Source organism: Brassica oleracea, chromosome C4, assembly GCF_000695525.1.
Source record: "Brassica oleracea var. oleracea cultivar TO1000 chromosome C4, BOL, whole genome shotgun sequence".
Taxonomy (NCBI): Eukaryota; Viridiplantae; Streptophyta; class Magnoliopsida; order Brassicales; family Brassicaceae; genus Brassica; species Brassica oleracea.
The window spans coordinates 3228458-3245001 of NC_027751.1; the positions used below are offsets into that span (position 1 = coordinate 3228458).

A 16544-nucleotide genomic window follows, 5' to 3' on the forward strand; every position below is an offset into this window, starting at 1 on the left:
AGTCCCCATACACACCCTACTCTTTTCTCGTTTTGGTTATAATTGCCAAATTAATTCGAATCAAACGAAACAAGTCAAGTCAATAGACGTAGTTCACGTATGCAACTAGTTTGACTAAATTAAAGTTTGAAAATTCTTGGTTCCTTAATACGATTTCGTTTGCCTATATAAAACCTTACCATACCCGATCGTTTCAGTCACAACCCAAATCTCATTACATTCATTTCATTTATTTATATAAGTTTGAGAAAAATAAGTAAATAACCCCCTGCAGCTTCATTCCTTAAAGATCATAAGTTGCAAAACAAGATGATGCCGTAAGTAATAGTAACTTAAAGTATTATGTGTAATGAAGAAACGTTCATTTTTTGCATGGACATAATATATATCTAGCTAGTTTAACGGGTTTAAATTTTATATCAGAGGAAAGAAGATTTACGCAGCTAAGAACTCGTTTGGCCGATCCAATTTCCCTGAAGGCTTCTTGTTCGGGACTGCCTCATCGGCTTACCAATACGAAGGAGCCGTGAACGATGCATCTCGGGGGCTAAGTGTTTGGGATACTTTTGTCCGCAAGCATCCAGGTATATATATATCAACAAATCGAGCTATTAATTTATATATTTATATATGTATTTGTTTCTTAATCGTTTAATTTGAATCCATACATATATAGTAAACTACTTTAAACCTTTTATGTGTAGAAAGGAATTGTTACTCTCATGCGGACCAAGCAGTGGAGTTTTATCACCATTACAAGGATGATATCCAACGAATGAAAGATATCAATATGGATTCATTCAGATTCTCAATCTCATGGCCTCGGCTTCTTCCTCGTAAGTTAAAATTTTTCATATTTTTCTTTAGTGAGAAAATATCTTCATTCAAAGACAATAAGCAGATTTAACCTTTTATTTTCTACCAAAAATAGATGGAAAGAAAAGCAAAGGAGTGAACAAGGAGGGAATCAAATTCTACAACGACCTCATCGACGAACTCCTAGCCAACGGTATATAGCCCTAATCCCCCTCGTGTGTATATATTGAATTATCATATGTAATTGTTAATTTTAATATATATATATGTCTTCTAATTAACATGATCCTATATAACTGCAGGAATCACACCTCTAGCGACTTTGTTCCATTGGGATACTCCACAAGCCTTAGAAGATGAATACAACGGGTTTCTAAGCGAAAAAGCTGTGTGAGTAATACATTAAAACATCATTCATACTAATTGTTAACGTTTCTATCTCTTTTATATACATCTAACTTTGTGAATATACTAACAATCCTTATTGGTGCAGTGATGATTTCCGCGATTTTGCTACCATATGTTTTGAGGAATTTGGCGACCGTGTGAAATATTGGGTGACACTAAATGAGCCATGGGTTTACAGTATTGGTGGTTACGATACAGGGAGAAAAGCTCCTGGCCGCGCCTCTAATTACATGAACGAAGCAGCTTTAGCCGGTGAATCTGGTCTGGAGGTGTACACTGTTAGTCACAATCTACTCTTAGCTCATGCTGAAGCTGTTGAAGTGTTCAGAAATAACCCAAAGGTACGAAGAAAGAAAAAATATTTTGTAAATCTACTTTTTATACTCTTTTAAACTTGCATGCATGTCTTTTTCAAGTATATATATATTAGGATATTAGTGAATCGATTATCAGTAAATTTATTGATATAAAATGATATTTCGTGTTACAGTGTAAAGATGGAAAAATCGGTATTGCACATTGTCCGGTCTGGTTCGAACCTTACGACTCGAACTGTCCTGATGATCACGAAGCAGTTGAGCGTGCCATGGAATTTATGTTTGGGTGGTGAGTGATCGATCGTATTGATATTTCTTTCTATTTGGATATCAACTTTTTACATTATTATGTTGACTAAAAAATATATTTGGGGTTGATTTGAAGGCATATGGATCCAACGGTCTATGGAGATTATCCAGAAGTCATGAAAAGATCAATAGGAAAAAGATTACCGTCGTTTACTGCAGCTCAATCTCAGAAGTTAAAAGGATCTTTTGACTTCGTGGGAGTAAATTATTACAGTGCCTTTTACGTTAAAAATGTTGCTGACGTCGATCATAACACTCCAAATTGGAGGTCCGACGCATGCATCGAATGGAAAAGTGAGTTTCTTTTTTTCTTTCCAAACACATAAATCGATATTTCATATTGTCTATGGTTTTATTTTAGGTTTCTTGGCTCACAAATTTTTCATTACTTTATTATGAAACAGAACAAAACAAAGCTGGAGAAATTTTGGGTCCTAGAGGTGGTTCAGAATGGGACTTTTTATACCCGCAAGGGTTAAGAAAGTTTCTAAATCATGCAAAAAACAAATACGGAAGCCCTAAATTTATGATAACTGAAAATGGTAAATTTCCTTTTATATTTATCTGTAGCCTCCTCCGATCTCCTTTTCCTTGTTATGTGAAAGTAACTAAAAGTTCTAACAATTATTTAGGACATTGCGATATAGACTATGAAAAGAAAGCTAAACTCTCGAATCTGATGGATCTTCAGAGGACAGAGTACCATGAAAAACATCTCCAAAGCATCCACCAGGCCATCAAGTGAGTCTCTATTCTCTTTTAATTTAGAGCAAGAAACATGTGCATAAAGCTTAATTGAGTTGTTTTTTTTTTCTTTCAAAATTCTTATTATTAACTCTGTATATAATTCTCTTTTTAGGGAGGATGGTGTTCAAGTAGAAGGGTACTATGCATGGTCATTGCTTGACAATTGCGAATGGAACGCTGGTTATGGTGTTAGATACGGACTATTTTACGTAGACTACAACAATGGTTTAAAACGTTATCCAAAAATGTCGGCAATGTGGTTCAAAGAGTTTTTGAAGAAAGAAGAGATTGAAGATTCCGAGAAAGAAGGATTAATGTTGAACTCTGTTGTTAATAAGAAGAGGAAGAGATTCTTAACATCTTCTGGTTTGCCTTCCTGTTATATACCTAAGATGTCCGAATCCTCTAAAGCCCTTGAACTCTTTTTCTAAGATCATTTGTTTATTTAAATTTTATTACGTGAATAAAAAGGTTCGAAACAAATTATTTTTTATTGACATATGCAGATATAACACAATAATTGTAATAAGAAAATATAAAACAATTCTCATAATACAACACACGTGTATTTTTGTCTTTTACAATATACATTTTTTTTAAAATTATAAGTGATTTTTCTCTAATATATTATTTTCCAAAACATGAAATTTTAAGAATCTGTTAAGAAATTATTTGTACTTTTATTATTGATTCACTTTCAATTTATTCATATAGTTTATTTTACATTATTTGAAAAGTTTATTTCCTAGGTGCCTTCACATTAGTTCTTGTGATGGTTACTTCAAAAATAAACTTCATGAACTAAAAATATTATATGTCTGCCACTATTAAAAATTCTTTTGATTTTCCTTTTTAATAGTTTTTAATTCTATTTTAAATTAAAATTTCCTTTTATATTTTCTAAATCATATATATAGTAAAAAATAAATATCTGAAAAATAAAATAATAATATTATTATATATGAAAGGGATAAAAAAATGAAATTTCACGAAAAAAAATTTTGATATTTAAAAATAAATAAATAGTTTTTTTTAAAAAATAATCTCAAATAAATAATAGATATTCAAAAAGAAACTAAAACATTTTGCTACAAATTTATTTTGTGAGATGACTAAACAAAATTTTAATTAACAAAATATGATTCAAAAATTCAAATATTAAAGTTAAAAAAACAAAAAAAAATTATACGCAAAATCATATGTTTATTTGAATAATAACGTAATATTACTAAAAACAATTTTCAAATTTACATGTATTGAAGTAATTTAAAATTTCAAAAAAAAAAAATAATAATTAATTAATTATTATGATTATTCATTTTATAAATAAATATTTGTGACATGCTCTTTACAATATTTGAACTAACGAACATGTTATAAGCTATGAAGTTTTATTTGGCAAAAAATATTAAAAAAATAAAATGATCTTTAAGTTTCTTTTAGATTTTGAATACCCTTTTGTCAAAAAGTTGATGTTATCTCATTTGTTTTATATCTATAATTTAAAATAACTTCTTTTACAAGATCCCCGATAATCAAGACTTGATTCTCATGAAAATCGAAGTCTTAATTAATTATATTGTGTTAATTTTAATAGTAATATTTTGACCGCCTGGTCTACTCCAAACGTGTTCCACAGCCCACACCAACCTGTGAAAGTACCCGTAAGAAGTACTCCCTCCGTTTCAATTTAAATGTCTTTTTGGAGAAAAATTTTCGTTATTGTTTTATGATTTCAATGCAATATTTATTAATAAGATTATTCTGTTTATTTTTTCATTGGTTGAAATATGGTTAGGTGTATGGGTAATGATGTTTTTATTTTGAAAATATATAAAATTAAATATTTTCTTAATCCGTATGCATAAGTCTAAAACAACAAATAAAGTGAAACGGAGGAAGTATATAAATTGATTTAATAAATATTTGAAACAACGTTTGGAACGAGAAGATCAAAAAGAAATCCAACAAAATTGAAACAAATAAAAAGCCTGTTACTGAGAGAACAATGTATTTTAATGTAGTTTATTTATATATTTAAAATCTAATATTAAAAAGGTAAACTAACTTTTTTTTTGGAAAACAAAAAGGTAAACTAACTATAAAATAGTTTTACTGCATATGGACATTTATTAAAAGGGGACAATTTTTTCCATGTGCATGTGGACACTAATTAATTTATACTTCCTCCTTTTTTTTTATATCTAACGTTTTAAGATTGTGCACATAGATTAAAAAACATTTAATTTTTTAAACAAAAATATCATTAATTATTTACCGAACCACAATTTAATTTAATCAATAATAAAATAGAAACTATAATATCATTGGTCATCTAGCATTAAAGTATTTACGTAGAAAATTGAAAACGTCAAATAATTTGGAATAAATTTTTTTTTTTAAAACGTGAAATATAAAAATACTGAGGGAGTATTATCAATTAAAATAACTTCCTTAACAAGAACTGGAGAATTAAAAATTAACTTGATTTCGTCACATGAAAATCAGTATTAATTAATTAGATATAATATCGTGTCAGGTTTTAGTAGTAGTATGTTGAGGATAGATCTATTCCCAACCTGATAAAAATATGGTAAATACAATTTACTTGCATAATTAATATCTTATTTAACAACAATTAACACAACGTTTAACCCAAAGTTTTCTCTATTTATATAGAATCACGCAACTAGTTCAAACCCAACTTCATCATCTTCTGAGTAAAAAAATTGACACCCAAAAGAAAATAAAGAATGAGAGGAAAGTATCTTTGTTTACTAGTGCTCATTGTCTTGGCCTCCAATGAAGTACTTGCTGCCAGTAACAACTCTTCAACACCTAAAGTAAGAAGAAGTGATTTTCCAGAAGATTTCATTTTTGGGTCTGCAACATCTGCTTACCAGGTATTTCTTTTTGGTTTCTTCTAAATGTTGTTATTCATTTTTCTTAAAATAAATCTGATAACTGATATTAGATGATTTATGGCGTTTTATTTAATATTTTTAGATTGAAGGGGCTGCCCATCAAGATGGTAGAGGACCAAGTATCTGGGATACATACTCTGAAAAATATCCAGGTTTAACTTTAATTCAAATCTCAGGTTTACAGGATCTAAAGAATAGTTTGGATTGAAGATCCACGCATATATGTGTAATGTGTGAATCTGTATTAAAGATTGGCTGGTCTCTCATGATATTTGAAAAGGACCAAACGTGAAATACCACTGAAAAAGATAAGGGATGGAGCGATGGGGTCAGTTAATGTTTAATGGGAGTATAGTTGATAAACTCAACTAATGCTTTTATTTATTTTTTAATTCGCCAGAGAAGATAAAGGATGGTAGCAACGGGTCTGTTGCAGCTGACTCTTACCATCTTTACAAGGTAATTGTCTTCTTTTTTGGCATTCTGTAAATTTTGTTGGCATTGGCCTCAAAATCACACAATCTTTTTTTTTTATATCAATTATATTATTTTCTTTTTCAATTATATATCAATTGTATTAAAACATTGGATTGCAGGAAGATGTGGCTTTATTGCATCAAATTGGCTTCAATGCTTACAGATTTTCTATCTCATGGTCGAGAATATTGCCTCGTAAGTTCTTCTCTTTGAAGGTTGTTCACATGTGATTTGAATAATTTCGAGAACCAATAATATGACTCAGCGGTTAATTATTTAGGAGGAAATTTAAAAGGAGGAACTAACCAGGCTGGTATTGACTATTACAACAACTTAATCAATGAGCTTTTGTCCAAAGGTAAAAAAATACGACATCCAGTTTGCATATATTATAAAGTAACTCTCTCTGTTTCACATTACTTCGATTTAAGATTTTAGTACAAACAGTGTTTAACTGGTAAACTAATAAAATATTAGTAGAATAAAAGTAAATAAAATGATATGAATGGAATACAAAAAATGGAATATAATTCATTATATTCATTCATGAACAAATTTTTTATGCAATAGTTTTCTTTGTATTTTATCTAATTTTTTTTTGTCATCAACTTACTATTTTATTTAATTATTTATGGAATTAATGGAATCAACCGTTTTTTTTTTACCTGAAAAAAAAGGTTGATTCCATTATTTATGGAATCAATGGAATCAACCATTTGGAATCAACCATTTTGCATCATTTTTTTTTCCAAAAAATTGTAATCAAGTTGCATTAGACTTATGTATGTGTACTTTCTAACTCTGATTCATTGGATTACAAATCTGTTTCACGGTATTATGCTTATACTAAGATTTTCTTCTAATGACTTGTTACTGAGCATGCATTTTTTCTGGAGTTTATATCTTCAAAATACAAAAACATAACGCCAACGAGATAAAACTAAAGATGTCTGACTTCGAAATAATGATATCACTATTGGTGATTTCTCAACTAGAATTTATCACCGAATATATCATTAAGAGCGTCTTTAAAAAAAATTCTATAACTCCAAATATAGAGTTTTTTGCTCTCCAAAAAAGAACTTCAAAACTTTGAAGTTTTGAAAAGTGAAACTCTATATAAACTCCAAATATAGAGTTTCACTTTTCAAAACTTCAAATTTGAAGTTTCATCTTTTTATTTGCATTTTGGTCCTTACAATTATACATCATATATGTAATTCTTAAATATTTTTTTATTTATTGTTTTAATCCTTAAAACTTTTATATCTCATAAATATTCAAATTTGTTTTATAAATTTAAGTTTTACACATGAAATTAAATAAAAAATTTAAAACAAGATTTATAATATTTTAAAACTAGAATTAAACAACAAGAATATTACAAAAAACCATAATAAAAACTTATTAAAAAGACACATGAAGACATAATTATTACTCAAGTTTAAATATTATAACAACACTAATAGTCTGGTAAATTTGCTCCAGAACCTCTCAAATCTCCAAAATATTGCCCAAACAAATTTTGTGTAACCGAAGATGATTGTTGTTGTTGCTCTTGACGCCTTTTTCGTACGATTCTTTCTTGTTCAGATCGAATGTATTCACAAATATTAACATCATCGATAGAAGCTAAGTTTTTTAGCAATATTTTATTTTTCTCTTTTACTTCTTTAAAAGCTAACTTTTTGCTTCATTTTGCAGTCGTAATTCAATCATCCCATGATTTTTTTTCCTGCTTGTTGTACTTTTGTTTAAAAGATCAAGGATTTTTTCGTTTGATGGTATCAAACTATCAGCGGGTATATTATGAGGATATCCGATTTCAACAATTTTTGGCTCGTAATCTACAAATAAAAAATAAAGAGAATCATTTCTTAATTCGAAATGCACTAGTTGATCATATATGAGAGTATTACGGAAATAATTTTATGGAATAATGTATTATTTGCTTGCAGTTTAATATTTAATTATGTATTTTTATTTATAATTTTATATTCTAGTGTAAGATTTTTTTAATTAATATTTCTGAAATATTTATATATATGTACTAGTTATTTATAGAAGTTTTATGAATTTACATCAACTATGACAAATATAAGGACCATAGTGTAAAATATAAATAATTTTGAAGTTAGGTTTGAAGTTTCACTTCTGGAGAAAAACACATTGAAATTTCAAATATAAAGTTTTAGAAACTTGAAAATAGAGTTCTTTTTGGAGATGTTCTAATACAGTAATACCCAGTATGTGAGCTTATCAAAAACTTCAAATTTTTATGCTAAAATTTTTCCACTTCACATCTATACTATTAAAACATGATTCTATTGTCATTTTTACCTTAGCATGCCCTCTCTTTATTAACATTGCATGTTTCATTAAGGACAATCAAGTAATATTAATAACACATCTATATTGAGTCATTTTTTCGGATCCAGCCCACTGTCTACATCATATCTCTCTTGGGCCATTTGGGCCGATAAAGAAATCAGATCTAATTCTCACATTTTTTTTTTCTTTTGGGCCACTGAATCCAAGTTCAAATAATTTTTTTTCAACCATTCTTAATTATTTTTTTTCTTTTCTTAATATAATTTAAGCATTCATAAAAAAATTGAATTTTTTCATTGAAAAGTATAAATCTTTATTAAAAGTATATAATTTTTTTATTAAAAATATTAACCACATAATAAAATTAATTTATCAGAGTTATACCAACTTAATTCATTAAAGAAATACAGTTTAATTTTTTAAAAATTTTTTTTTTTAAACATAAATAGTCATTTAAAATGAAACACGATAAAGAAAGATAAAAAGTTTAAGTCTTTTATAAAATAAAACACAAATATATGAAATATGACATTTACTAAATATTTGTCAATTGAAAAAAAAAACAAACAAACCCGCGCGGATCAAAATCTAGTTAGATATTAATATATTTACCTTAAATATTTTGACGAGAAATTTTAGTGACAACTGGATAACATAAGCACACCCGTCTCAATGTTTCTATGGATTCTATGCAAGTTCAGCTGTACTAGAAGTCTAGAACGAATAAAACCATTTTCCCAAAAAAGACCCTAAATATACTGAGGGATTACCTTGTTTGACCAGTTACAAAAAAAAAAAAAGACCCTAAATATTTCAAAATAAATTCTAAACTCTTAACCAAAAAAACTGCCAAATTTTTTTTGGACCTGTGCGAATGCTCTTATTGCACACCTATCAGGAGCAGATGTAAGAAGGGAGTAGGGGGTCAGTTGACCCCACCTCATTTTTAAAAATGAATTATTCTTGGGTTCCTCTAAGTTCATCATCCAATAGAATTTCATTATTTCGAATTTAATATCTTTTAAAAAAGTAAACAAAATATTGTCAAGTTATATTATGTTTTTAAAATAAAAAAAAAGTAAAAAAAAATAGTAGTTATAGAAAAAAGAATTAAAAAACAATATTTTTAACATCGTCAACAAAACAGTAAACCCTAAATCCTAATCCCTAAACCCTAAATCATAAACACTAAACCCTTAGGTAAACCTTAAACCCTTGGGTAAACCGTAAATTCTTGGGTAAACCGTAAACCCTTGGATAAATTTTAAACTCTAAATAAAAAAACACTAACACCCTAAACCCTCGAGTGTTTTAGTGTTTAGTGATTTTGATTTAGAGTTTAGGATTTATCCTAGAGTTTAGGGTTTAAGGATCTAGGGTTTAGGGATTAAGAGATTTAGGGTTTAATTTTTTTTGTAATTACTATTTTTTTTTACCTTTTAATTTAAAAGTTATAATATAATTTGACAATATTTTATTTCCTTGTTAAAAAGATATCAAATATAAGATTCAAGAGGAGGGGGGGGGGGGGGGAAATATATGCATTCTTGTAGATAAGTAATGTGCTGACCCATAAAAATATTATGTTTGATCCCACAAAAATTTAAACACACCGAAAACAAAATAATAAAATTTAATTACCTAACTTTAACCCCGATAAGAAAAAGTTATGGGCTTCGCCACTGACGTCTATAGGGGAGAAGCCTGAATCTAAAGTGTAGTTTGATTTCAGTAAAAAAATGGAAAATAAAAAATTGGAAAATTTACATGCTGGCCACTAAATTATTTAAAATTTACATGCTGGCCACTAAATTATTTACAACACTTATAGAAAGGAATCTTCTAACATTAAGAAAACTAGGGTCGGGTCCGGGTTACGCCCGAGATTATCCTATAATTTTTGTTATTTGTTTGGTATTTATATTTATATATATAGATATGTGTTATAAAAATATATGCCTTTTAGACAATTTTAAAATTATATTCATTATTAGAAACTATGTATAACATAATCAAGAAAATGAATTAATAATTAATTAATCTTAGTTATGTTCTGAATTTTTTTATCTTGATTATTAATATTTAATGTAAAATAATTGTCAAATATACACAAATTAGAACATTTCTCTTTCGAAGTTTTTTTCTTCAACCTGCCCTACATATATTTTGATTTATTTGTACCATCTAATTTTCCAATATATATATATATATATATGTATTAATCAATTTTGAACACTGGTCATAATAGTATTTGCATAATATTGTTATTTTCTTGAAAAATAGTTATTAACAAAGTATAACAAATTTTTTATTGTGGTTAAAATTCTATATTGTAGTTGTCTTTGGATGTCATATGATAATGCATAATATGTATTTTGACATTTGTTTTTTAAATGCATGATATGTAAGTAAGGTTTTTCCTCAATGAATAAAACAATTTCGACACCAATATTTTCTGGTCAACAGATAACCAATTTTTTTTTTTTTAAAGATAACCAATTTAATCCATGCTTAATATGTCAAGCTCCTTTCTTTATTGTTCTATTGTCTTATTCTATTATCAATTTTGAATAATCTTCTTTACTAAATAGGATTTCATCTTTTCCTTTAAATTGTACAACGTTCTTATCTTTTTATCATTAATTTTAAGATGTTGTAGATTATTTCAACCTTTTTCAACATGTTTATCAATATATTCCTATTTTCACTTATAAAGAAATTGTTACACCAGTCACGACTTCTGCCGCTTGGTTACATTATAGAGAAGTAGCTTTTGGTGGGAAATTTTTTCACGCAAGAATCAAATAACAGAACAATCAAAAACTTAAACGAAGAGAAATGGTCACGATTTGTTGATGGCTCCGTCAATTTTTTTCTGGACTGTAAAACATATATTTTTTACCGGCTATACATTGCCCGCGTATCTTTCCAGTTTCACAACACAACACATATTTTATCAGCAAATATTCTCCAGCTAAAGAATTATTTGTTACAGATAGAAACAAAGGCCATTTTCTATCATCAACCTCAAGAACCTGACTCATCTCTATCTTACACTTAATCACTTTCCGGGTCCATTACCAGCGATTTTCCATGAGTTAAAGAATCTTAAGGTTCTTGATATTTAAAAAACTCAGGGGAAGCATCGCAGCTTCTCTTTCAAGTTTGGCCAGACTTAAGAGTCTTGAACCCTGCAAACAACTTCTCAGGGGAAATTCCTCATGGTGATCTTCCAAACCTGAAGTAAATAGTTATCCAATGATAGCTACGTCTGCATCACAACACTTGATTAATCTTTCTATTCTTCATCCAGAATAAAACCAACGCAAAAGAAAAATAAAATATTACGGTGGAAGCAGTTAAATTAACTTCGATGCAGATTAATGTTCACAGCATGATTTTACTTTTTAGATTAATGTTCACAACATGATTTTACTTTTTACCTGCACTCACCTCTCTCCCTCTCTCTCTCTCCCTCTCTCCCTCACTCACTCGCATGTCTTTTCATTTTCTTTTTGGCCTCACTCCTTCCATTTTTATTCTTCAAGATGTAGTGGCCACAGATCACTCTGCTTTAGTTCATACCGCTGCTCAACTTAAGGTATTCAAAAAATCCGACTACAACACTTTATCCCATTGGTATCCTCGTTTCAGGGGGACTATCTCTGGCCACACTTGCGGTTGAATCTGTATAAATGCAATGAATGAAGCCCATTAGAGACTTCAAAATGAATAAATTTAAACTATGAATATCCATCAGCAAGATCTAAACAGGAACGGTAACAGCCATAGGATCGAAGCAAATACTCTTTTGTTTACCTGAAAGAACGGGACGTACAGAGCCTCTGCAGCGGTCGGTCTGTTGCATGGGTCCCAGAGAAGAGCCACTGATAAAGTACCACTCAAACTGATACTAACCAACTTTTAATGTGTATACATAGGATTGTAGAAGTACTTCAGATGCCCTTTACCTGTCAGCACAAAGCTTTTAGAGTCAGTAGGGCAGCAACGGTCTGCCGACTAATAAAATTATGGGTCACTGAAGTAGAAATATAGACGCATATATTGATATACTAAAAGAGACATTGCGATAGAAAAAGGGAATCAAATCTTTATCAGCGTATAACAACATACTCGATCAATGTGAACTCGGATTAACTTCTCCTGCCAGTTCAAAATCTGAAATGATTATTATGGGGTTAGAGAAACAGATCTTTTGCAACAACCAACACAAGCATAAACATAGATTGGTGACAAACAACTTAACCATGATTGTTAGAGAGAGATGGTGGCCAAAATAAACACTGTCAATCTTCATAGTGGATGTTTGAAGCTTTGTATCGATTGACACCTCAAGGCTACCAATCAACTGGCTACGATCGTGTTGGAGCTAACCACGTTGATGCATCTAAGAATCACCTTCAACATTGTGATATCCCACATACACGTCTCCGTTAAGTTTTTATTGCTTCCAGCTTAATCATGCTTGCTTCTCTTGGGTCCAACAATCTCTCTCGAAACATGATCACAAACACAAAATCAACATCTCAAGAGAATATCTTGGACTAAACTATCACGAATCCATAAAGAAGATCACTTTTTTATAGTCAGAGGCAAGAGAAAAAGATTGTGTAATAAAAAACCTTTGAATTGGAAGTTGTAAGAATCAAAGAAGTTAGAGTCTCCTTGCCATTATCAGCTGAGATCAACTTTGTTTCAATGTCTGAACTCGATCAAAATAACGGGCCAAAACCTTTCCCGTATGAGCCCAATAGAAGTCACGAATCAAAATAAAAAATAAAGAAGAGACACGTGTCACATCCGTGTGTGATGTGGCAAAAAAAACAACTTCCCATTGGTCGATTTTCTTTGGGGACGTGGACAAGCTAAAATTTCAGGATATCTGGCTTTTAGTATTGTGATAACGATAATCAAATTTCTTTCACCCTTCAAATATAAGATATGCCTTTTAGTGATAACGGCTACACAAGCGGTAATGTAATATTGTGTCACTGCCTGTAGGAATTAAGCCTTTTGCCACAATTTTCCATTGGGACACACCACAAAGCCTTGAAGATGCTTTCGGTGGATTCCGTGGCGCAGAGATTGTGTAAGTCCTCCAAACGTATAATTTTCTTTTAAGCTTGTATAATATCACCGTTCTATTGACAACAAACATGATAGATCATATATACTAACAGCAAAATTTGCTAATTTTATTGAGTGTTTTTGTTTTGTTTTGGTGGATTAAACAGAAACGATTTTCAAAATTATGCGGATATTTGCTTTAAGAATTTTGGAGATAGAGTGAAGCACTGGATGACATTGAACGAGCCATTAACAGTGGTGCAACAAGGGTATGTTGCAGGTGGAATGGCTCCAGGAAGATGCTCCAATTTCACAAAATCTAATTGCAAAGGCGGGGATGGAATTACCGAGCCTTATATCGTCGGTCACAACCTCCTCCTTGCTCACGGAGCCGCCGTAAAAGTCTACAGGGAAAAATACAAGGTGAATTGAAAAAACAAGGCTCCACTCTGTTTCTTGGTCCTCAAGTTACTAAAACTGACCATGTTCATAACCATCGTACACAGAAAATAACCCGTGTTATGAATCATCGGTTATTTTTCTGTTTATATCTTTGCTAAGTATGAGAAATCTGCTCTTAAATATCGTTAAACAGGCATCTCAAAAAGGTCAAGTTGGTATCGCTTTGAGCGCGGGTTGGTACTTGCCCTATACAGAATCAGCCGCAGATAGGTTAGCTGCGGCACGAATCATGGCCTTCACATTTGACTACTTTCTGGAGCCACTTGTAACTGGTAAATACCCAGTCGACATGGTCAACAACGTTAAAGGCGGTCGTTTACCTACATTCACCGCTCAACAATCTAAGATGCTTAAGGGCTAATCTGATTTCATTGGCATCAATTATATACATGTAACAATGTGGCGCAACGTATAACATCACATTGCCTTTTCCCTTGTGTGTACTACGGTAACATAACATTTTCGTATACTTTTCTATCATTTCTATAAATAAATAATATCACAAAACAAAATAAGAAATGATAAAAGGCTAGAAATTTTTTAACGACATGATAGTGAAGAATTTAAGTGATATCTATTTTGTTATAGGTTTCTTTTGCTGCTGTAAATTCCTAAAACACTATTTTGTTTTTGTTTTTTACAACAAACACTATTTGTTTAGAAATAAAGTTTTTAGTAAAAAATAAAAATAAAATTTTCTACAGTAATATTTTATTTTAAGGCCGTAGAAAACTTTATTTTTATTTTTTACTAAAGAAAACTTTATTTCTAAACAAAATAGTGTTTTACGAATTTACAGCTGCAAAAAAACATACAACAAAATAGATATCACTTAAATTCTACAACAGAAAATATAAAGTTTTTTTTAATTTTATTTTTTTATTTTTTTCTGTTTTTTATATTTAGTATTTAATGAAAAACAATTATTAAGGGACTCAATTTTTATCAGGGATTCTCTTAAAAATAAATCCAAAATTTTTTTTAGTGTTCTAAAAATCCAATTTCTAAATGTATTTAACTAAATTGAGGAATATTGGTATGCAGTCTCTTTTCATGTTTTCATAAGGTGACGATGATTCACTCCACCGAAATGATTTTCTTGCATATGCTATAATTTGTCCAACTTTAAAATAAGATATTTAAAATTTAATCCAAAAAAACTTTGAAAAAGGATTTCGGAGAAAACAAAAATAATTATACGATTTCTTAGAAGAACAACAAGACAGGATGGAATAATTTTCAAAAGATTAAAGTCAACCCAAAACAAAATTGGCTTTCTTAAAAAAACTATTCCCTCCGTTTCTAAATGTAAGTAGTTTTAGCAAAAAGAGTTTGTTTCACAATATAAGTAGTTTACATATTTCAATGCATCTTTTTCATTTATTGGATATTGTGTGACCAATAAAATAATGTTAGGTTTTTAATAATTGGTTGAATTAATTAGTTAAATGATATATATTTTTAAATAACAATTTTCTAAATATTCGTGCTTTTAAGCAAAACCAGTTACAATTAGAAACGGAGGGAGTATTATTTATGCCATCATTATTATTCCACAAACATCGAATCCAGGTGATTTATGTTGCAGTCTATGGAGCTTATTCAGCGCAAAGACCGTGATCAAATGCAAATTAGAATGATATCCTGGCGATTCAGCAAGACTCTCCACCTTTCCATGCATGTTCCACTTTATCACATTGGAGTTTTAATAGAAATTTATTTTTGCTAGCGGTTATGGACCAATATCAAAACTTCATGGTTAACAAGAACATTAAAGCAGCTCCAGTGAGAAGCTTTCACAAAATATCTAAAGATTATAATTATAAATATTAAAAAATTAAATGAAGTAAGAAAAAGTAAAAAACCGTTCTTAATAGAAGTTTTTAAGAATAGATAAGTCAAATTCCAAATAGCTACTTTCTATTGTTTTAAGATTTTTTTGAAATGGCAATTTAATTACTTAAATTGAATTTATTACAATACTATTTTTTACCTTTTAAGATACCCAAGTGGGACTCAAACCGATGAGATTGCTCTTATAATAGAGCTACGATTATAATAAGTTTTGACGTAATTTTATTCAAAGAATTTTATTTCTATTTATGATGAATTTTTTGGGGATACCATATTACCAAGTAGGATACAAAAAAAAAAAATTCAACAATAGATAAAATATTTTTGTAGAAAACTTTATTTTTTATTTTTTACTAAAGAAAACTTTATTTCGAAACCAAATAATGTTTTACTAATTTACAGCAACAAAAGAAACCTACAACAAAATAAATATCACTTAATTTATACAACATAAAATATAAAGTTACAACTCATTACGATCAGATCCAAAAAATAATAATTTTTTTAAAAATTTCATTTTTTTTCTCTCTTTTTTGTTTTTAATATTTAGTATTTAATGATAAAAAATATTAAGAGACTCAATTTTTATCAGGGATTCTCTTAAAAATAAATCCAAAATTTTTTTTAGTGTTCTAAAAATTCAATTTCTAAATGTATTTAACTAAATTGAGGAATATTGGTATGTAGTCTCTTTTCATGTTTTCATAAGGTGACGATGATTCACTCCACTGAAATGATTTTTTTGCATATGCTATAATTTGCCAAACTTTAAAATAAGATATTTAACATTCCGGATATTATGTTCAAAAAA

At 29.4% G+C, this 16544-nt stretch overlaps 2 protein-coding genes and 1 long non-coding RNA gene across 3 annotated transcripts; 2 read left to right on the forward strand and 1 right to left on the reverse strand.

The window, feature by feature from the left end:
• Window positions 1-215: 215 nt before the first annotated feature.
• Window positions 216-3080, forward strand: LOC106339807 (beta-glucosidase 27-like). The gene is made up of 11 exons (XM_013778682.1): window positions 216-317; window positions 424-584; window positions 705-836; window positions 932-1009; window positions 1119-1206; window positions 1310-1565; window positions 1715-1830; window positions 1927-2144; window positions 2255-2392; window positions 2483-2591; window positions 2710-3080. Exons 1-11 carry the CDS (start codon window positions 310-312, stop codon window positions 3026-3028), a joined length of 1623 nt encoding a protein of 540 aa, XP_013634136.1. The 5' UTR covers window positions 216-309; the 3' UTR covers window positions 3029-3080.
• Window positions 3081-5316: 2236 nt separating this feature from the next.
• LOC106341819 (beta-glucosidase 15-like) lies at window positions 5317-14262 on the forward strand. The gene is made up of 8 exons (XM_013780547.1): window positions 5317-5500; window positions 5604-5673; window positions 5922-5980; window positions 6118-6193; window positions 6279-6356; window positions 13352-13439; window positions 13585-13840; window positions 14013-14262. The coding sequence occupies exons 1-8, from the start codon at window positions 5351-5353 to the stop codon at window positions 14238-14240; spliced, it is 1005 nt and encodes a 334-aa protein (XP_013636001.1). The 5' UTR covers window positions 5317-5350; the 3' UTR covers window positions 14241-14262.
• Window positions 11211-12998, reverse strand: LOC106341824. Its single transcript, XR_001269772.1, has 4 exons — window positions 12597-12998; window positions 12464-12508; window positions 12149-12300; window positions 11211-12016 (listed from the first exon to the last, which is right to left on the reverse strand). It is a non-coding gene; the product is annotated as an uncharacterized LOC106341824 (long non-coding RNA).
• Window positions 14263-16544: the final 2282 nt, after the last annotated feature.

Bases quoted from the DNA above. Each gene is read 5' to 3' on its own strand.
- LOC106341819 (XM_013780547.1), top strand. From the start codon at position 5,351: ATGAGAGGAAAGTATCTTTGTTTACTAGTGCTCATTGTCTTGGCCTCC. The intron at 5,674-5,921 runs GTTTAACTTTAA...TTAATTCGCCAG, and splicing joins ATACTCTGAAAAATATCCAG to AGAAGATAAAGGATGGTAGC. The intron at 13,440-13,584 runs GTAAGTCCTCCA...TGGATTAAACAG, and splicing joins TTCCGTGGCGCAGAGATTGT to AAACGATTTTCAAAATTATG.
- LOC106339807 (XM_013778682.1), top strand. The intron at 1,010-1,118 runs GTATATAGCCCT...ATATAACTGCAG, and splicing joins CGACGAACTCCTAGCCAACG to GAATCACACCTCTAGCGACT. The intron at 2,145-2,254 runs GTGAGTTTCTTT...ATTATGAAACAG, and splicing joins CGCATGCATCGAATGGAAAA to AACAAAACAAAGCTGGAGAA.